A 21843-nucleotide genomic window follows, 5' to 3' on the forward strand; every position below is an offset into this window, starting at 1 on the left:
ATTGCCAGCATCATTCCTCCAGTCTTCAGTATCACATGATCCTTCAGAAATCATTCTAATATGCTGATTTTGTGCTCAAGCAACATTTATTATGATTGTCAGTGTTGAAAACGGTTGTGCTGCTTAATATTTTTGTGAACACTATAAAAAAATCTGTTGGATTCTTAGTTCAATAGAAAGTTGAAATGAACAGCATCTATTTGAAATACATATTTTTGTAACTATTTAAATGTATGCACTGTAACTTTTATCAATTTAATGCATCCTTGCTGTTTAAGATAACAAAAATGAAAATCTTACTGACCCCCCAAAATTTTGAATGGTAGTGTGTGCATCTATTATACAATATTAAGATGCTCTTAGATTTGTAGGAGTGCTTTTCTGGAGACATTCTGGCAGTATGTTTTAAATGCTAGATGCACAGATTGAAAAGATTGAAAAAAAAATGAATGAATGCCAAGCTACGAGAAGTGATTTATACAATTATCCAGTTTTTCATTTTACATGCAGGTTCTGAAATTAGCCATAAAGTTTTTCTAATTCTATTATTATGAGTGGGTTCCGTGCTTTTTGCTTTGTCTGAGATTTTCTATCACACATTGTCCTATGAGGTAATGCCACTGATTTCCTGTTTGGTGAGGCAGTGTCTCTACATGCTCAGATCTGTTAGAAGCCACCCGGCTCACTTTCAATGTGAAATACAGTTCACCGCATTCAGAATAAAGACTTCTTAAGAAATCCACTAAGATCTTGTGTAATTGTTCAAGAATAATGTCTTTGTAGGAAGATTAACACCTTTATGCATTGCAGGACCTCAAACCAGGAAACCTGGCTGTGAACCAAGACTGTGAGCTGAAGGTTTGTGCCACCATTCTTTCACCATAAAAGAGAGAAGCGTAAATCTCTTTCAGTTGACACTGACTCTCTGCATTTGGTCTGTTTGCAGATCCTGGATTTTGGCCTGGCGCGTCATACAGAAGCAGAGATGACCGGTTACGTGGTGACGAGGTGGTACCGGGCCCCTGAGGTCATTCTAAACTGGATGCACTACACGCAGACAGGCAAGATGTTTGTCATTCATTAAGACATACACACCTCTTAAAATTATTACTGAGAGCTAGGTTTACTCTGATTAGGCAAAACATATGGTAACACTATTAGGGAACACCATTCACTATTAACTAGTTGCTAATTAGCATGCATATTACTAGCACATTGGCTGGTTATTAGTACTTGTAAACACATATTAATGCCTTATTCTGCAGGACCATATTCCTTATCCATTAACCCTACTCCTTACCTAAACATAACTTCTACAGCAAGCACCTTACTACCTATCAGTAAGCAGCAAATTAAGTGTTTATTGATGGGAAACTCTTAGTTATTAGAGAATATGTGTTCCCTGATTTAGTATCATCTAGAATATGAGGTTAAATACAGTAAATATTGATTTAGTCATCTGTTATGCTCCAGTTAGTTTTTTTCATCTGTTCAATAGCACCTCTGTTGGTTTATATGAGCAGTTCTAACATGCTCTCATTGGTATTCATAGGTCTAACATGCATATTGAATAAAAAATGGATACCTACAATATCAACACATGGACACCTTACAAATAAACTCATACAGCTTATGTATATACAAGTTTACTTATTTAAATCTTTACAAATTATCTTGAGGTCCATTGAAAATTGAATTTAGAAAATTTCTTTTTTTTTTACAATAAATAATAAATGTATTTAACATGTTAATGGGTTTCAGTTAATAAGTAAATGAATATAAAATCCAAATATAAAATTAATGAAAATGAAAATTAGGGTATGAGCTGAAACGCTCTGTTTATGTGTGTGTGTCCTTTAAATGAGAATGAGCTGGGGCTCCCGCCTCCCTTCCAGTGTTGCCAAGTCTGTGGAATTGGGCTACTACACTATTACTGTTGCTGTCAGGTTGCTTTATGTCTGGAGAAGGGTTTTGTTGTGAAAACCTGGCAACCCTGCACCCATCTCTTGTATGGAGAGACTGTTTATTAATTATTGGAATTATAAAACAATGAGTGAGTGGATTTTTACCATTATAGGCTGGTTGTTTTCACATACTGCACCCACACAGCTGTGTTCAAACACCTTATAAAAGTGTTTTTTGCATTCTTTGGCACCTTTAACATTTTGGCTGTTTATTATTAATTAAAAAGCACATATTCTACATACCTAATCATACCTGATACCTAAACTTAACAACTACCTTACTATTAATAAGCAACCAAAATCATTTGCAATCAATAATTTGCATTTTTAAATATTGTTGTCTTTAGAAATGCTCAGATACCCTTCCTTCATGTAGATTTCAATCGTTAATTGTCAGTTAGATCGAATGCGCTCTACTGATTCAGATTTGCTGCATTAATGTACTGTATGTCAAATGTTCTGCATTGTTTTAAAGGCTGGTGGTTGCAATGATTATTATAGTTCAATATGTGTGATTGTTGCCTTTTTCTACTTTCTAGTGGATATCTGGTCTGTTGGGTGCATCATGGGTGAAATGTTCAATGGAAAAACACTCTTTAAAGGAAAAGACTGTATCCTTCAGCATTCAATTTGCCTAATTTATTTCAATTTTTTAATGAATGAACATATTCTGAGGGCTGGATTTCAGAAAGTAAAACTTTTAACATTCTGTTAATTAAATTTCAAATGACTGATGTACAGTCAGTACACTGTCATTTAGTTAATTGCTATTGCATTTAGAAATGCTGTGCCCAACTTATTCCCTTTTGTCATGATTGTCAAAAATGATGTTCATTGTCTTTAACTTTTGACACTCAGACATGGACCAGTTGATTCAGATAATGAAAGTAACCGGGACACCAGGTCCAGAATTTATTGAGAAACTAGAAAACCCAGAGGTAAGACATTTTCAGTGCTACCAAATGATGGTATCTTTAATACATGATATGTCTGAATCTTGATTAAACCTGAGACTGATCGCTGATGCAACTTGGAATGAATTGCTAATGCAATGTGAAGAAAGATTGAGAAAATGGTCTTGAATATTTAGGGAGAAAATTCAGCTTGAATTATTAACGTTTTGCGTGATGGTTGCTGTTAGCTACTGTACTCCGCTGTCATTCCTGATCTTAATCAATGTCAGTGTCTTCATTGCTGTTGAATAGGCAAAAAGCTATGTCAAATCCCTGCCCCACTATCCACGCAAAGACTTCTCAACATTGTTTCCCAGAGCCAGTAAAAAAGGTAAGTAATACCCCAATGAAGAATTACTCCTTTGTCATGTTGTCACATTTCTTGCTTGGCAAGATACTTTTTTTCATTGTAAAACTTATGATTTAGTTTGACTGCATAGTTGCTGCCTGTCAATGTGACATGCCATTATTTCTGACAAAAATGACAAGATGCTGAGCAAATGCAACAGAACAATTTAAGTTTTTACATTTTTCACCAAGCGTCAGATAGAATGTCACCTAGTGTTGCCAGACATATTCTTTACTAAGGAACACCGATGGAAACTTCTAGGTTTGTTATGCATTGCAACTTGGAAAATAATAGGCATCCCAAAAAATATTAAATGTCAGCTAAACAATTTTAATGAAATTATTATTCAATGTTAATTTTCTGAAGCTTTGTTAACTCTGCAGTTATTTCTAGAATAGGTAACACTCCACAATAAAGGTTCAGTTAGTTAATATTACTTAATGCATATTTACAGCATTTAATATGTTAATTTCTATACTAATACACTTCTGTTAATTAACATTAACAATCAACAATAGTATATTTATTGATTAACATTAACTCTTTCCCCAAAAGCATTTAAAAAAAAGTTGCCTGCCAGCAATTTTGATGATTCTCAAAGAAACAAAAAAATTATTGTAAAGTGTTTCTCTACAAATAGTGTTATTTTGCCATTATCGAGTTTCTGTTATAGATTTTATTTATATTTTGAATTATTTAGTATTTGTTTATTTTCCATTTTAATTTTAGATAAAGTTTTAGTTAGAATTTTGTATCATTTGTATTCTTTAAAAAAAATTGTGTGTGTGTTTGTATATATATATGTTGTTTCAGTTTGAATTTCAAAATGTTTTTTTTGTTGTTTTATTTATTTTATTTTATTTCATTTAACATTTATTTTATTTGAATTAACGAAAAATGTTATGGTTTTAGTTGTAGGTAACTATAACAACTTTTATACTGGCATATTCTGCTACCTTAACCAACCTAAATCTGACCCAGCTAGCCTAATAAATGATAAAATAACTTTAAAATATTATCAAAAAATAGCTCAGCTTGCCCTGTACTTATATAATAATGCTCACATTATAATACATATATCAGCTTTTGCTATTCTAATGATGTTGCTCTGTTTTTGACCCACTGTGTTGTCCCTCAATGCCACTCCACTGGTAACTAACCCCAGCGGTAGATCTGCTTGAGATGATGCTGGTGTTAGATGCTGATGCTCGTCTCACTGCTGATGGTGCGTTGGCACACAATTATTTTGATAGCCTGAGAGACCCAGAGGACTCCCCAGTGCCCACACCATACGATGACCGCTATGACAACGCCACATTGCCCTTAGAAGAGTGGAAATGTGAGCAACATATTATACACACAGATTTATGTGTGCTGTACTATATATATGCACATGTTATGTATGTAAATGCAAACTGATCTTTTTTTATTATTATTATTATTCACAGGTTTATCGTTTAAAGAAGTGAGGAGCTTTGTTCCTTTCCCAAGAAGGGACTCAAAGAGAAGAAACACACTCACAATGTCCTAGTATGGTCTGACATTATATTGTGGTTATGTGATTTAGTTTCTGCCGATGAACAATTTAGAATTGTTTATTTACTCCTATAAAGTGTATGAATAGCAGTATGTTGTACAATAACTGACTTCTTAAGGAATATGTGGTATATCTGGACGTCTGGTGAATGAACATTTTATTTTGATATAGTGGTAACTGTCCACATTGTCCACATTTACATTTATTGCCAGTATGCATGTTACCTTAAGCGATCATTTGCTCACCCTCACACCATTTATACAGAATTTATTCCATCCCTGTGCTCTTTCAGACAACTCGTGCGCCATATTCAAAGTCATCTAAAGCCATATGAGAGCTTTTTGAGGGGAAGAAACAAACCTAAATTCTCTAATTATTTTACACAAAAAAGAAAATAATTTTAGATGATATGAGGGTGAATAAATGACGACAGACTTTTTATGTTTAGTAAACTATCCTTAAGTGCTATCTGATTTAAAAAGGATAGCCTTGTACGATTTTATGTATTTTAGTGTTATGGATCTTAAAGGTCAAGTATTTCACAATCAGTATACCGTTAAAAAGTTTGGGGTAAGGGAATTATTGTTTTTTTTTTTTTTATGTACTGTAATACTCGTTTTCAACAAGGATGCATTAAATTGACCAAATATATACATTACATTTATAATGTTGCAAAATATATATATATTTTTTTTTTAAGAATTTCTGTTATTTTGAACTTTCTATTTATCAGAGAATCTTTAAAAAAATTGTTAGTCTTACTGACCCCGAACTTTTGAATGGTAGTGTAAAAAAAATATATATATATATAATATACACACACACACAAAGATTTGTATACAAAAGTATAATGAATTGTTGGGGATGCATAACGGACACTGTTACTGACTTCAGTTTAACACTTAAAGAAATGAGCCTTAGTATTGTGACTTGTTTATTTAAAGTCAAGATGAAATGGCAATGGTTACCCATTTTAATCTGCCATATTTCTGAGTGAAGCCAGGTATGCTTCTAGAAAAAAAAATTCTGGCGGTGTCTGCTTTTCTAGCAGGACCTTTATCCAAGTGGGACTTTTAGTGAAGTGGGTGTTAAAATTACATAGCAAAATGAAACCAGGTGGTTAAAGGGGAGGGATTTAGAAATGGTGTGTTAGGGGAAATTATCACATTTTACTGAATGATTACAGAGACAAACATTTCTTTTTTTGGAGTAACATGCACAACAAATTTTTCACAAGACGAAGAATGTGTATTCAGAAAGTACAAATGGTCCATTCTAATTTCATATTGACTTTAAGGCTTTTGTTTGTTACCTTCAAATCCTTTGAAAGGTGTGACAGGATGTTTAGCTTGTGGAAGTGATTTACGGTCCATGACAAATGGCACCAAGCAAGGTTGTGAGTAGCACATCAGTGTGAGATTTCCAGGATCTGACTTATTTTTCACATTTTACTGTTCTCTTTGGCTTTAGTACTGTATTTTGTTTCTTGTATGTAATAATGTATGCCTTAACTCAACTGTACCAATATACCCATGTCTCGAATAGCCTACAGAAAATGTTATTTCCTCTCATGTAAACTGTGTTCGTCCACCTCGGATGGGTTTGTGATCATGTTTGCTGATATAAATGTTAATGTTTCGTTTATCTAGTAATTTGCAGCTCCTCTTCTTCGCTCACTGGCCTAATGTCTGCACCTCTCCAGTCGAGCTGTATGCATTACAGCTGACACAGGTCGTGATGAACTCTGACCACAGCATGAACTGTGTGGGAAGCGCACTGGTCCCTAAACGCATTAAAGTGGCATAAACTTAAAAGGAGTTAAATAAACATTAGCGTAACGCTTTATTAAATTACTCGTGCAGCTGAGAGAGTAGATGGCCTGCTTTTCTGAAGGGGCGTGTTTTTACCATCTCGACTGAGAGCTCCGCTCTGCCTCTGTTTCTGGCGAACTGCTAACTATCTATCCAGGCAGCGACGGTTGTAGTAGTCGAAGCTGAAAATAGCCAGCTAGCTTTGCTTCTCCCGTCTAAATCTAACTTAACGTCGACGATAAGTTAAAATGCTGGACATGAATCCATATTCATGAATGCGCAGAAGACATTTGCTGGAGGAAACTATGGAAGACTGAGAGACGGGAGACATTTTATCGGCGAATTTTTGCCGGCTTTTCGGCCAAACCACCAGCTTAAACTGCCTTCGCAAAAAAGCTTCTGCCTCTCCACGGAAGTCGTGGTTGGAAAATACGGTAAATTGTCGGGTTTTGAATGTGTATTATATGTTTTGACGCCAGTTTAAGTTGTGAGATCAATGTCAACGGTCGCTTTGCTCAGCTGGTTGTTTGGATACCGCACGCGGGGTTTCTGTGCTGGTTACCCGGGCTAGAGCGGCTAACTAGCCCGCCAGCTTTAGCAGCCTTGGCGTTTCGATCTCTTCAGAGTTTACCGGTAAGCATATTCTTATGAACGCCATCTGAGAACAACAGTTTTATGATCAGAAGCGGTAACGGTGTTGTCATTGTTTATGTTAGTGTAAGGGGGTTTTCGGGAAACTTAGGTGAATCTCAAGTTCTGTTGGACTGTAAATATGGCTGACGTTTCGTTCTAGAATCGAGGACGCGCAACCTAACTATTATCCTTGTGTGATACTTTTTATCGCCGCTGATTGGCTGGACGGAGAGGGTGGACGGTTGTGATTGGTTGTCCAAGAATGAGGGTTGATAAACTTCTCAGCCTCTGGTGGTTGTCTCACTTCAGTGACAAATTCCCCTAAAACTCCACTTTAAGTTTTTCAATGTGCCTCCTGAAATGTTTAAGGTAGTTGATACGAATGTATTACTTCGGTGTGACTCTGTATTACGATTTAAAAGTGGTTTTAGCGTTGACAGTAAGAGGTCGAACTGCTAGAGGCCTTGAGATCAAAAGTCCCGCCCATTGAACAGCGAAAATAAAAACACTGTAAATTGGCTACCGGCCACAACTTAATCCTTCAAATGAGTTTGTATAATCGAATGTTCGTAATTAACTTAACTAGCAATGTCTACATTTACATGCCGATACAATAATTTCATATTCGATTTTATACTTATTATTATACTTAATAATTATAATATTATTATATTACATGGACAAGTAGCCTTTAAGCTACTTTTTTACATTTATACAAAACACTGCAGTATTGCTTAGTTTAACAGGCGCAAAGATTTTGAAATGTTGATTTAAATTTGTAAATGTATTATTCTATTATGTAAATTAAAATTTTTGTATAATTCTATAATATCTAACATAATGCAACAATGCATATTAGCATAATTAAAATAGACGTCATAATTTCAAATTTTTTTAGGTGTGCAAACAATAGAATAAGCAAAGTTATAAAGGTCGTGTAATAAAATTACGAAAGGGGTGAATCTGCTAATTAATCGAAATTGCATTTAATAATAATACGATACCTAATAGCCTTTTAATTTGTTTTATATATATATATATGCTTATTTTTTGCATTTATACAAAACACTACAATGTTGTATAAAGCCATACATATAAAATAAAAATGTAAAATTAAAAAAAGTAAAAAGATTACCAGCATGTCATGATGCGGGTTGTGACCACTTCCAGGAAATGAGAGTGTGCACAGTATTTACAGATACATGACACAGTCGACCATGGGTGATATGAAAACTTCTTAGTGTTGACTATTTGGCAAGAAAATGAAAGGACAGTTGCACATTGGTATCTTTGTGTTTTCTAAATCAATTCGGAATCTTATGCTTGTTCTTTTTCTCTTTTTGCCACTCAGGTCAAGGTACAAAGGGGCAGCGTGGTGTGAGTCCCCATGAGAAAACCACGACGGAGGGGAGGCCTGCCCGGGGCCCAAAGTGATGCCGCGGACACAGGTACAGCTGGTAGAGGGGCGTCACAGCCACGCTCGCTCTCTCCCTACCAGCTGAAGGTTTCACCCACCAGAGAAACCCTAACGTACGCCCAGGCTCAGAAGATTGTGGAGGTGGATCTGGATGGAAGACTGCATCGGATCAGCATCTTCGACCCCTTGATGGTGATCACTGAAGATGAAATGACAGCTCAGGACATTGCTGAGTGCAACAGCAACAAAGAGAACAGCGAGCAGTCATCGGTGACCACCGCTGTCAGCTCCCCGCGACGATCGGGAGCCCATAAGGGGAAAAAGAAAGACGTGAAGCAGTTGTCATCGTCTTCATCACAGAACCACAGCTCCAACTGTGGACAGTCTCAGATGAATTCGAGCGTGAACAGCCACCAAGGCACCTTACCCAAACCCACTTTCAGAGAACAAGAGTCTTATGAACCAGTCGAGGTGCCTCCTCGCCCTTCGGCATATTACCGTTACATTGAGAAGTCCGGTGAAGAGATGGAAACGGACGCGGAGTATGACATGGACGAGGAGGACGTGGCCTGGTTGGAGCTGGTAAACGAAAAACGAGTGTCAGAAAGCCATCCGCAAGTGTCACCCGACACTTTCGAAATCCTGATAGATCGCCTAGAAAAGGAGTCGTTCTTAGAGTTGCGAAGCCAAGCGCCCTCACAGAGTATCATCGACGAAGACGCCTTCTGCTGCGTCTGCCTCGACGATGAATGTCTCAACAGTAACGTCATCCTGTTTTGTGACATCTGCAACCTGGCGGTGCACCAGGAGTGTTACGGCGTTCCCTACATCCCTGAGGGCCAGTGGCTCTGCCGCTGTTGCTTGCAGTCGCCCTCTCACCCCGTGGACTGCGTGCTTTGCCCAAATCGGGGCGGAGCATTTAAACAAACCAGCGACGGGCGATGGGCACATGTGGTCTGTGCTATTTGGATCCCGGAGGTGTGTTTCGCCAACACAGTCTTCCTTGAGCCCATCGAGGGCGTAGACAACATTCCACCTGCTAGGTGGAAGCTAACATGTTACCTGTGCAAGCAGAAAGGTTGTGGAGCATCCATTCAGTGCCACAAGGCCAACTGTTACACGGCTTTCCATGTAACCTGTGCGCAGAGAGCTGGACTCTTTATGAAAATAGAGCCGGTCAGAGAGACTACTGTGAATGGGACTACGTTTTCAGTGAAAAAGACTGCGTTTTGTGAGGCGCACTCTCCGCCTGCGAAGGACGGGTCGGATGATGAAGAGACCGGGGGGAGAGTTTTGGGGTGTCGGGCTAACAGGGGTCGCAGTGCCTACACACAAACGCCACAGCTCAAGAAGCAGAAACGAAGCAATAAACTGGATTCTAAGCAGCAGCAGAAGAAAGGAATGAAAGAAGAGGTGTCAAAAAAAGTCACAACGCCTTTGATCACTGTCCCAGAAATACCTACTCACAGGTAATCATAAAGTATATCATATATATTTCACTTGTTTCTTTAAAAAGATAAATTATATATTACAAATGTAATTTTATATATTTTGTTACAATTATATTTCATTTCAATGTAATTAACAATTATTTTTATTGTATTCCTCATTTGTAAGCTATAATAATAGGGTATATATATATATATACTATTATAGCTTACAAATGCATATATTATTAAATATATATATATATATATATATATATATATATATATATATATATTTAATAATATATGCATTTGTAAGCTATAATAGTATATATATATATATATATATATATAAATACAGACACAAGACAATTACATGTATATTATATATATATATATATTTTATATATATATATATATATATATATATATATATATATATATATATATATATATAAAATATATATATATAATATACATGTAATTGTCTTGTGTCTGTATTTATATATATATTTATATATATACTATTATAGCTTACAAATGCATATATTATTAAATATATATATATATATATATATATATATATATATATATATATATATTAAAATGTGTACATATTTTCAAATACATTTTTTTTAATAATTATTATAAAGTATTAAACAATATTTTATAACAAATAAAAGAGCTTAATTATTCTGCTGGTCTTTTTACAGATTGAACAAAATTTCTAAAGATGTGATCATACAGAAGAAGAATCAGTTCATGCAGAGACTTCACAACTATTGGTTGCTTAAGCGTCAGTCACGCAACGGAGTGCCTCTCATTCGTCGTTTACATTCACATCTGCAGGGTCAGAGAAGTGTTGAACAGGTCAGTGTTTATGCGTAATTAAATTTTGTATACATAAGCCACACCCCTGATGCACAACTACAATATCATGCATTGTGCATGCATGTTATTGACTGTTATAAACTGTGTAGGTGGAGCCAGATGAAAAGCTGAATGCTGTGAGAGAAGAGCTGAAATACTGGCAGAAGCTTCGTCACGATCTGGAGCGAGCGCGACTCCTGATCGAGCTTATTCGCAAGAGAGAGAAACTGAAGAGAGATCAGGTAACATGCTGAAATGTTACATATAATAACTGTGTATTCTTGCATAATAAAGACAATGAAGTTATCTGAAACCAGAAATATAGTCGAACCAGAGTCATGTTTTTAAGGTCTGTTTGACATTATAAGCAGGATGTAGTTATTTCTGGATTCATATTTACAGCCTCCAGAATAAAACATGTGCCGAGCCTATTTTTGTCCCATGTGGCAAGCTGAATTGAAAATGCACCATTAAGCTATTAATTGAACAAGATCAATGCCATATAGGCTTTTATGAAGCGATATAAAACACTGAAGTAAACAATTGAATGAAAAAAAGATGCCATGTCTGGCTTGGTGAAAGCAGCACAGACATGTTGTTTTTAATAACTCTTCCTTAATCCATATGAATATCCATATGAAAATTTGTTTAAGGTAAATTACCATTTATGTGTAAATATAATGCCCCTCCTCATGAATATTAGAATTTGTGAGGATCAAGTTTGTGCTAACTCTCTATTGGTTTTGGAAACTGCTTTTCAATTGCTTGCTCCCAATAATCATTTTATAATTTATAGCTATTATTAGGGGTGTGCCGGTTTCAGAATTGGTGATGACGGTTATGACGTGAGTCAAATGTGACGGTTCATAACATAACCGTCGGGGGGGGGGGGGTTGTCCAAGTCAATTGGTTGTTCTTGGAGATAGCGGGTTAACTCCGTGTCAGCGCGCGCTCTGATCGGTAAAGGGGCAGAGATTTCAGACCTCCGTTTATTAAGGAGATCTGTCACAAAACTCATCATTCGCGCCAACGTTTTTTGAGCAAATTTCAAAGCCGCACCCGCCCGCCATCCGCTGATTGTTTTGGGGTCTATGGCGATGCAATGCTTTGCTGATGCGAGCCGCAAAAAAAAAGCCATTGCCATTTGCCCATTAGCTCCGCCCATTACCGGAGAAACTGGTATGTCTTCTGCTTGTTCGAAAATGAATATGAATATTTCTAAATTTAATCCATTATTTTGACAGGAGAAGACAACAAAGAATAGTTTACATATAGCGTGTTGTTTAAGCGTGATAAGACTCTCGCTCTCTCTCTCTTTGCATGTGTGAGAAACAGCGCTATCAGTAAAGTGACGGTGAGTCATGCGCCTTCACAAAGAGTTTACAGAGTGTCAAATACAGGTGCGCTGTGTGTCCATTGAGATGAGCTGAAAAGATCGCTTGAAGGAGAGAGAACTCTGAAGCTCAGATGCTGAAATTAATGCAAGCGTCATGCGCTTCAGTCTATGTAGTAAACAAACCTGCAACGTCTCTGCCATTCATTAATTCACACAGAGACGCGCAGAACACGGATTTATATTTTAAACAACTTTTGCGGCTTAACATTTACAGATACTGGTCCATATGGAGATTTGATTTGATTATTTTATGCTAACTTTGGCAAATTCCATGACTGTCCATATTAAAATGCAAGTTTCATTTTCATGACTGGATTTCGAGATTCCGTCCTGTTTTTTGCTTCATGGAAATCATAGAGCAAATTTCAAAGCCGCACCCGCCCGCCATCCGCTGCTTGTTTTGCGGTCTATGGCGATGCAATGCTTTGCTGATGCGAGCCGCAAAAAAAAAAGCCATTGTCTCAGTGGCGTAGGCAGAAATTGTATTTTGGGCGGGCCATTAAAAAAGTGGGTGGGCCTATAGTTTTTCCTAGAAAAAATATGACTTAAATAACCTTAGAGAGTGGAAAAAAGAATAGAAAAACAGTTACACCTTTATTTTGCAATATTCGGCAAGGCAATAACAAAACACTGTCTAATCATCATGTTCAACCAACAGAGCTCAATAAAGGCTGGACAAACCACCAGCATAGACAATAACCTGTCTATTTCATTCAAGTTACTCAGCAGTGCAGACAGTTCACCCGAAAATATAGGCTAAAAGTAAAAGAAATTAAAATAATGAAAACTCAGCAGAGCATGGTTTGAAATAAATAACAACACGCTCCCTAATTTCTGTTAAATCAACCATATACAATGCAATGGTGGAAATTAAACTTTTGTGCCAAAAAAATAGCAACTCATTTAAACAATGTAGAAATACTTTCAGATTGGGTTGTGAAGGTGGTTCATCTATTGCAGTTAGATCGGCGGGTAAACCCGCGTCAGGCTGACCGGGAGAGAGCACTGGCACTGCCGCCAGGGAGCACGCGGCGGCCGCCACCGGCGCCTGACTAGCCTTCTTGTGGGTTAATGAGTCTGAAGAGCTGGGCTGGGTGGACTCGACAGATGAAGGCAGTGGCGTGTCTTCTTCCTCAACTCTTTTTTTTTTTAATTTAAATAAAACATTAAAGAAACTTGTTTAGCCATTATTATGGCGATGTTAATACATTGGCTAAAGGCCGCCAGAGCCCGCCGCTCAGAGAGTCTTCCTGTCGCCCTAGCAACCATAGCAACCAATTAGGCCTAGGTTCAGGAGGGACGCTTTCTACAACTTGCTTCAACAATTCCATTTTATTCGGAAAACAAATTAAACACACACACACACCAGTCAACAATAAATCAGGTTTATATTAATATATTTTCTTAAATACATTTGAATAATAAAAATAAACTAAAAATGTATTTTAATCAAACTTGCCTGGGCGGGCCAGTGAGTAATGTGGGCGGGCCAGTGCCGCCCTGGCCCATTACTGGCTACGCGCCTGCATTGTCTGTTCTAGAAAGGATGCAGCAAAGATATTTAATGCTAAAGTATGAGGCATAGGCCTACGCTGAGTTTCATTTACGATGAGATGTGCTCTAGTTCACAGTGCAGTGCAAGTGAACGCGGCGCGCTGGTGCTTCCATGTCACGGTTATCATTGTCTGCTTTACTTGCTTTTTATTTATTAAAATACATGCAATTGGTTGATGAAACATTTATTAAAATTAAGATAAAATTTGTACAAAACGAAATTCGTTTTTAAGAAAGGTTTTCTACAAAGCAAAATTTTATGAAGTGGTAAATATCATGTCTGACGATTTACAAAACTTCATTAAGTGGTAAAAACCATGTCTCCCGATATATTGCGCATCTTATGATCTTATCTAAAAAATGAAAATAATTTTTGATAAAAAATGTTTGTAAAAAATATTTTAATGACACGGTTTTGGCGGTTATAGAGTTCCAATGACGGTGTTCAACTATAACCGTCGGTCTCACGGTTATATACTAACCGTCACACCCCTAGCTATTATCAAAGAGAACACTCAATTTGGTATATAATACAATTTTATTTTTTCTGTATAGAGCCGAAACTGTTGAGCAGCAGAAATTCTGTCATTGTGAAAGTACAGCACAAGCCTGCTGTTGCCGTTATGCTGCAGTGTAAAGCGAGCATAAGAGTTAGGATATGACTTGATTTGGCAAATATTGCATGTGAATTTGGTCTTCTTGAGATTTGGCTTGTCCGCTTTTTTCAGCTCGCAAAACCACATGTGATATCTTATACTATGAATGAAAATTCTGAAGGCACATTTTTAACATGAATACATTTCTGCCACTTCCTTTGCAACTAATTGGTGGTTTGGAAGGGAAGTAATGTATGAGCATTAGTGCAACTGAACATACTGACAAACTGTAATTTGCTACTTGCTGTTGTAATATCAATATAATTTAGGGGAAGGGAATGTTCACATTCAAAGGAACTTTTCATTGGACAGAAATGTATATGCGTGCATTTTTATTAAAGTTTTCTGGAAGATTACGAATTTAAAAAGGATTTGCAATAAATTGAAATTTGCTCAATTTGAGTTTTGTCAACATTTAGAACTACATATGGATGACCTTAAAGCTCACAGACATGGACTAAAAGCCACAGACTGTAATTTTCATGAAGAAATAGGACCCATTACTTTATTTATTTTTTAATAACATCTGCTGACTTCTGTCACCTTGACCATATAAGAATTTCAGGCATCTCACTATATAACCATGTGTTGCTTCTGTAGGTAAAGATTCAGCAAGCTGTGACCGAGCATCAGTTAACTCCGGTCCTGGTACTGCTGCGATCCACTTTAGAACAGCTTCAGGAGAAAGATACTGCAAAAATATTTGCAAAGCCTGTCAACTTGAAAGAGGTGTGAATATTTTATGTACATTCATATACACTACTGTTCAAAACTTGCGAAAAAGGTCTCTTATATATTCACAAAGACTGCCTTTATTTGGTCAAAAATATAGTATAAACTGTAATATTGTGAAATATTACAATAGCTGTAATTCCAGTCTCTGTCACATTAAGAAATCATTCTAATATGCTGATTTGCTGCTTAATATTTATGTAGAAAATGTAATATATTTTCAGGATTATGTGATGAATAGAAACTCCAAAAGAACAGCATTTGTACAAACATTTGAACAGTAATGTAAATTTGTCAAGTCATGATCGATTAATATGTGGCAAAGGTGTTTTTTTGTATATTGGCCAATAAAACGGCTTTAAAAATGAATTGATGCATTAAGCTTTATAAAACACAAATCTAATCTTTTATTACAATTCTAATATCTTCATATTGAAGTTTCAGTTTCACAGAAGCTGTGTTCTTGGGTTCTCAGGTCCCAGATTACCTGGAGTTTATCACGCACCCCATGGACTTCTCCACCATAAAATCCAAATTGGAGGCTCACAAATATCGCTCCGTCACTGACCTTGAGGCTGATTTCAACCTCATGATCAATAACTGCCTGCTTTATAATGCTAAAGACACTGTGTTTTACCAAGCTGCAATACGCCTGAGGGACCTAGGGGGCGCTATCCTGAGGCACGCTCAGAGACAAGCCCAAAACACAGGCTTCGACCTGGACACGGGCATGCTCCTGGCAGAATCGCCACATAAAAATGACTACTACCGCTGCACTTTGGAAGACGGTGAGTAGTTAACAAGAAATCATATAAAACTAAATAAATTGCCTACAATTAGGTGGGATTTCTTGACTTTTATTGTAACATGACATAATTAAGCTTTATTTTACCAAGAATGCAGTGGCATTACGTTTACCTTTTGTTCTTTGTTATTAATGGTTGGTTTTGTTTGTGTAGTCGACACGCTGCTAGACCCTGATAATCGATTGCACATGACGACGGAAAACCAGTTGAGGGAGCTGCTAGATAAATTAGATGTGGTGACGTCCATGCGCTCGAGTGGTGCACGGACACGCCGTATACGCCTGCTCCGCCGAGAAATCAACAACATCCGCTATAAGCAGCAGTCGCGGAACTCACACATGCTCAATGGAGACCTCAAAGAGGAAGACGAGGAGGAGGATGAAGACAAGGAGATGGATGGTGAACATAACCTGTCATCATCAGATAAAGGTGAGACTTGACTATGATTGGTTATCAAGAACCAGGTGTTCAGAATTTCCATTTTTTTAAGTTAATGTTCCAGAATTCCACGTTTTTTCAACATTTTGTAAATGCATGTTATTGACATTCATCAATGTATGCGTTTCATTTTAAGTGCCCCTATTATGACTAATGAAAGGTTCATATTTTGGTTTTGGGGTCCCCAACAACAGTTTGAAATGCATGCAAGGTCAAAAAACAATCTCATTGTTTTATAACATGCATTTATTTTTACTTTACTTGCTCAACGACTCCCTAATGATTCGCTCAACGATTCATTTTTCCAAACTCTTCCTTCGCGTAGCGCTAATCTGCGGTCATTGGTTCGATTGGTCTCATTTCCAATTCATCATGGCTCTAATGCCTGATAAAGCAGTGTTTGTGAGTGCAGTGCTGCTTTGTGTACAGTGTTACCGGGGAAACCAATATTTTTACCACTCCAAAAGCGCATATAGTGGCAAAGAATGAATTTGCATTTTCATTCAGACCAAGTTTTCTGGGTTTGCGCGTCCAACAAGTGGGCGGATAATATACTAATGTTTCATGTTGATGTCAACATGAAACGGCTTGGGATTCGTTTTAAAAACAACTCGTTTCAATGATTTAGAGTCGACTCTTTCTTTTGAGATACAATAACTTTAAACATGGTGTAATCTCAGATTTAAAAAAAAATAATAATAAAAATAATAATTGTTAATGTTTAATAAAAATAATAATTAATCTTGTACTCTGATTCAAACCAATAGTTCTAATGAATTGTTTACTTGCTCTAAACTGTTCTTGACATAAGGCCTGTTCAAATCAAAATCTTCATTACAGTAGTACAACTATATTCCCATCCACACCAGTGCATGATAACTTTGTTTTTTTATAAGTACACACTGCAGTTTTGTCATCTACTACTTTAAATACTCAAGCTCTTATAGCAGGATGCAAGTCTGATTGGTTGTCAGTGTGTTTGTTTATCAGCTGGAGGAAAATAAATCATTTTGAGAGGGATTCCAAAGATGTAGTTCCACTGTGGTATTATTAGCTATGTTTCCATCCACCTATTTTTATGCGCATTTTGGTATATCGCATAAAAAACCTGCTGAATGGTAATGCCAAGATGGTCATAAATTCAAAAAATTTGCATTAAAAAAACTTATACGCACAATTGACTAATTTACATTAAAAAAATGTATACGCACAATTGACTTGGATAAACTTTTTATCCTAAATTTTTTTTGCATTAACTACTATTGAAACATTTACTGAATAAATTCCACCACATGCATCTAATGTCATGTGACTTTGCACAATGGGATGGGATAACTTGACTAACCAGTGGACTGATCGCATTGCACAGCATTCGAAATGTTTTTTTGATCGTTCTGAAATGCCTGAATTATACAACTGCATTCCCAAACAGCAGGTGTCCACTTCTGACAGCAATGACAGCATTTATTGATTTGTCTGCTCGGTCTGAGGCACAAGTAATTTATCATATGAAAATTATTATATTCAATGTCTTCTCCTACTTTTCTTAGTGATATTTAGTGCCAGTTTATCAGGAAGTGATGATTTTGTTCTCTTTGGATCGTAAAATGGAAGCGGTGCTTGATTCGCAAAATGTTTTATGCAATGTTCCAGTTTTAAGCTTAAATTAAAATAGCATTTTTGGATGGAAACATGGCTATTGTTATAGTTGTGGTGTGGTGTGCTTTTCTTTTAAATTTAGAATTAACTATTACTTTTTCACTATTGTTATAGTTACCATCCTTGTGCGAACTGGCCTTTACTCAAGGTTCGCAAGTTGTTACTTTCATCATGTTTAACTTTATAATTAACTTTTTTTTTTTACATCTGGTTGTTGTTCTTCATCTAGATGACTGTAAATCAACCCCCCCACCCATGCTGGAACCCACAGGCCTGGCTTTGTCCCCTCCACCAGCAGACACCCACCAAGAACCGCCAACCCTCCGCCCCATGACATCTGACCCCAGGACATCCCCATGCACACCTAAGCGCCTCAAACTCAACATTGAGAGCCAAGAGGCCTATTCGGACACCACCCCTGTGAACAGCTGCACCAAACCTGAGGACCGCCCGCCTGAGAACAAACTAATCAATGGCCTCTCCACCACAGAGTCACCGACCCGGCCTGCCACAGGAGGGGTCGGCCGGCGGACGTCCGTCCTTTTCAGAAAAGCAAAAAATGGAGCAAAGCTCCAGCGTGAGAGAGACAATCAGATGCAGAACGGAAGCAGGGAGGAGGCCATCAGCGCTGACCCAGACCCTGCACGCACACCCAACTGCACCGCCACCATCAAGACTGAAACCTCAGCCCAGCCAAAACCTTCAACACCTCCGCCCATATCAACCCCGGCCAAACAGAGAGCAAGAAGCCACAGCTGCAGTCCAGAGCGCGAGAGAACACCCCCTCGACTCACTCTAGAGCCTGGTGAAGAAAACAACTGCTTTACATGATGCATTTGAAATTATTTTGTGATAGGGCACCATGATTTTGGTGGAAAATGTTATTACAGATTTTCCATTTGAAAATGAAAATGCATTTGTTAGAAACTGTTTTGGTGAAAGTTCCAGGTTTGCACAACATCATTATGTAAAATAATAATTTTTATTATTGCTTCAAAATATTAAACAAAATAGGAAATATTGCTATCGTACAAATATATTCTACAAGTATTAAGGAAAAATAATAAATGTTTTATTGTCCAGCTGTAAAATGTACAATAATAATATAATATTTGTTATAATTTCTTCATTTTCTAATGTTTAACCATCAAGCTTCTAATTGTAACCCTGTCTTATTTACTTGTAAATAACTGTTGTCACCCCTGTGGGTTTTTATATGCCTTAAACAAAATGTAAATGTGCTTATGGTTGTAATATCATACCAGAACAAACTCACTTTTGTATCAGTATCCATAAATGGGAGGAGACCTTGAAGGGATAACATTTCATTTTATTTATTTACATTTTAGAAAGCATGCACAATCTTTTTTTCATGACGAACTGAAATTGTGGTATGGATACTTTATAGTAATGAAACCTTTCTCAAACACCCCTTTCTCTATTTTTTTTTTTTATTTAGCTCTCACCAACGGATTCAGAAAGCACAAAGATGGCGGCTCTGACTCAGAATGCAGCTCATCTCCGACTCTGAGAGAACTGTAAGAGGAAAAACTAAAACCTGAAACCTCTCTGCATCATATAGCTGATGTGCAGTTAACTGATCATTTTTTGCTTTCAGTGTCTCACCCCTTAAAAAGAGCAGAGGGAAACCTGCTTTGTCCAAAGTCCCTTTTTTAGAAACTGTTAACGGAGACTCTGACTACACTGGGACTGGTAAGAAATGAATCCCTATGAAATGTCAGTGTATTTGTAAAAAAAAAAAAAAAAATGTGCCAAAGTGGATATTACAATCCTTGTTCTATGCAGATGTTCTGTCAAACGGTGATGTGCCTGAACCTGAACCTCTGGATTTGGTGTGGGCCAAAAGCAGAGGATATCCGTCCTACCCTGCTCTGGTGAGAGAGGGCGCTCTACATTCATATTACATGAATACAACATGTTGGTTCAATTATTTTAGGTTAAGCATACCAGTCAAAATGTTTTAGATTTTTTTGGCTTCAGAATTCTGCCAGCCTTTCACAATAATGGGACAGGCCTGACATCAAAAGTTACCCTTTTAACATCATTAATGCATGTTCCGGGTCTGATTATGAATTATTATTCACAATACAGGGATTATCAATGGGTTTTTTTTGTTAATATTTCAGAGTTGTCATTAAAAAAAAATGTCATAGGTGTTTTATTTTGACTGCTATTATTTATTATATTTTGATTTGTTTTTGTTTAAATATAATAGAATATTTTACGTATATAATTTTTATGGTCTATTATTTTCATCAACTTGCTTCACTAGTAAACTTTTTTTTTTTCACCTTTTTTATTATTTGTTATATTTCGTTTTTTGTACTGATATTAACATTTTATTTTCATAAAATAAATAAATAAATTTGATAATTTTTTGGAATTAATTAATTAGCATTCTATCAACTCACTGCAGTTCCATCAGCAAACACTTAAGTATTTTATTTTGATTGTTTTTTATGTTTTGAATCATTTTTATTTTATTGAATATAATAATTTTTATTTTTATTACTTATTACCACCTTTGTTGACTCACAAATCCCAGTTTGGAAAAACCCTGCATTAGTCCATGCTATTTCAAAATGTTATTAAAATTTACCTCTCTTCTATGACGCATTTTATTTTTGGACACCATTACAAATCCCTCATTCACAACTTCCCATTCGTCCTTTTTTTTCTCTCACCAAATAGCCTGTTTTTTTTGGGTTGTGAGCAGTGTTAAAGCAAACCACTGACGTTCAAATATTAAAGGAATGGTTTGAATTGCTCTTATGTTGTAGATCATAGATCCAGACATGCCTCAGGAGGGTCTTCTGCATAATGGAGTTCCCATCCCTGTGCCTCCGCTTGACGTGCTGCGCCTTGGTGAGCAGAGACAAGAAGAAGCCGGCGAGAAACTCTTCCTGGTTCTCTTCTTTGACAACAAACGAACCTGGTGAGCACAGCACTGGGGATTTACTTCAGCTTTATCCTCCAGACTTTGCATTTTCAGATATCCATTGATAGTATCTGCTGGCTTTACTGGTTTCAGAAGGAACTGTCACTGAGTTTTCTGTTCCTGCGTATGTCTCTGCAGGCAGTGGCTGCCACGAGATAAAGTGATCCCTCTTGGCGTTGACGACACGGCTGATAAACTGCGTATGATGGAGGGCAAGAAAACCAGTATCCGGAAGTCCGTGCAGGTGGCCTACGACCGAGCTATAATCCACTTGAGCCGAGTTCGAGGAGATCATGGTTTTGTCGGCTCCAACTACATGTAGAACAGAAACGCCAACCACATCTGTCCTAACGTACCACTCACATGGGCTTTCTAAGGAGGGCTGAGAGCCATTTGGTTAGTGCACCAGGTACTAGACCCCCGATCATTCAGTTCAGTTTAGTTTATCCATGTGTTCATGACACAACCCTCTCAGTCATTTCAGATTCAGGACAGGAAAGTGCGGTGGCTTCTACAAATAATTCGTTTTTATGAGGTGTCACTTTATGGTGATGATGAGTCTAAACGACACATAGACTCAGAGTTTTAGCGTTTGGGTACGTTCAGAGCAATTAATTTCTGAAAAATGTGTTTTAAATGAATGAACTTAAAGAATATAAACGTTTGAATGAATCACTGCCAT

The 21843-nt window shown here is 37.0% G+C and overlaps 2 protein-coding genes across 10 annotated transcripts in view; both read left to right on the plus strand.

Annotated features, from left to right (window-relative positions):
* Positions 1–21843, plus strand: part of LOC127963306 (mitogen-activated protein kinase 13) — a 259971-nt gene that overhangs the window by 227018 nt on the left and 11110 nt on the right. The window contains exons 6-12 of one of the 6 annotated variants that reach the window (XM_052563144.1): positions 811–858; positions 947–1061; positions 2504–2575; positions 2823–2902; positions 3170–3248; positions 4432–4605; positions 4715–6455. In XM_052563144.1, the coding sequence (XP_052419104.1) occupies positions 811–858; positions 947–1061; positions 2504–2575; positions 2823–2902; positions 3170–3248; positions 4432–4605; positions 4715–4797 (651 nt within the window). In that variant the 3' untranslated portion in view covers positions 4798–6455. Of the gene's footprint in view, positions 1–810; positions 859–946; positions 1062–2503; positions 2576–2822; positions 2903–3169; positions 3249–4431; positions 4606–4714; positions 6456–21843 lie in introns of those variants that run through there. The other 5 variants (XM_052563146.1, XM_052563148.1, XM_052563145.1 and 2 more) reach the window with 5 other exon arrangements.
* LOC127963297 (bromodomain and PHD finger-containing protein 3) overlaps positions 1–21843 on the plus strand; it is a 234857-nt gene extending 213014 nt beyond the window's left edge. For 2 of the 4 annotated variants that reach the window (XM_052563121.1, XM_052563122.1), the window contains exons 2-13: positions 8599–10133; positions 10805–10961; positions 11072–11203; positions 15168–15296; positions 15775–16087; positions 16259–16534; positions 18432–19007; positions 19662–19740; positions 19821–19915; positions 20009–20097; positions 21004–21158; positions 21300–21843. In XM_052563121.1, coding sequence (XP_052419081.1) covers positions 8635–10133; positions 10805–10961; positions 11072–11203; positions 15168–15296; positions 15775–16087; positions 16259–16534; positions 18432–19007; positions 19662–19740; positions 19821–19915; positions 20009–20097; positions 21004–21158; positions 21300–21483 — 3684 coding nt within the window. In that variant the 5' untranslated portion in view covers positions 8599–8634 and the 3' untranslated portion in view covers positions 21484–21843. Of the gene's footprint in view, positions 1–6681; positions 7248–8598; positions 10134–10804; positions 10962–11071; positions 11204–15167; positions 15297–15774; positions 16088–16258; positions 16535–18431; positions 19008–19661; positions 19741–19820; positions 19916–20008; positions 20098–21003; positions 21159–21299 lie in introns of those variants that run through there. The other 2 variants (XM_052563120.1, XM_052563119.1) reach the window with 2 other exon arrangements.

This window comes from Carassius gibelio, chromosome B8 (assembly GCF_023724105.1).
Source record: "Carassius gibelio isolate Cgi1373 ecotype wild population from Czech Republic chromosome B8, carGib1.2-hapl.c, whole genome shotgun sequence".
Lineage (NCBI taxonomy): Eukaryota > Metazoa > Chordata > Actinopteri > Cypriniformes > Cyprinidae > Carassius > Carassius gibelio.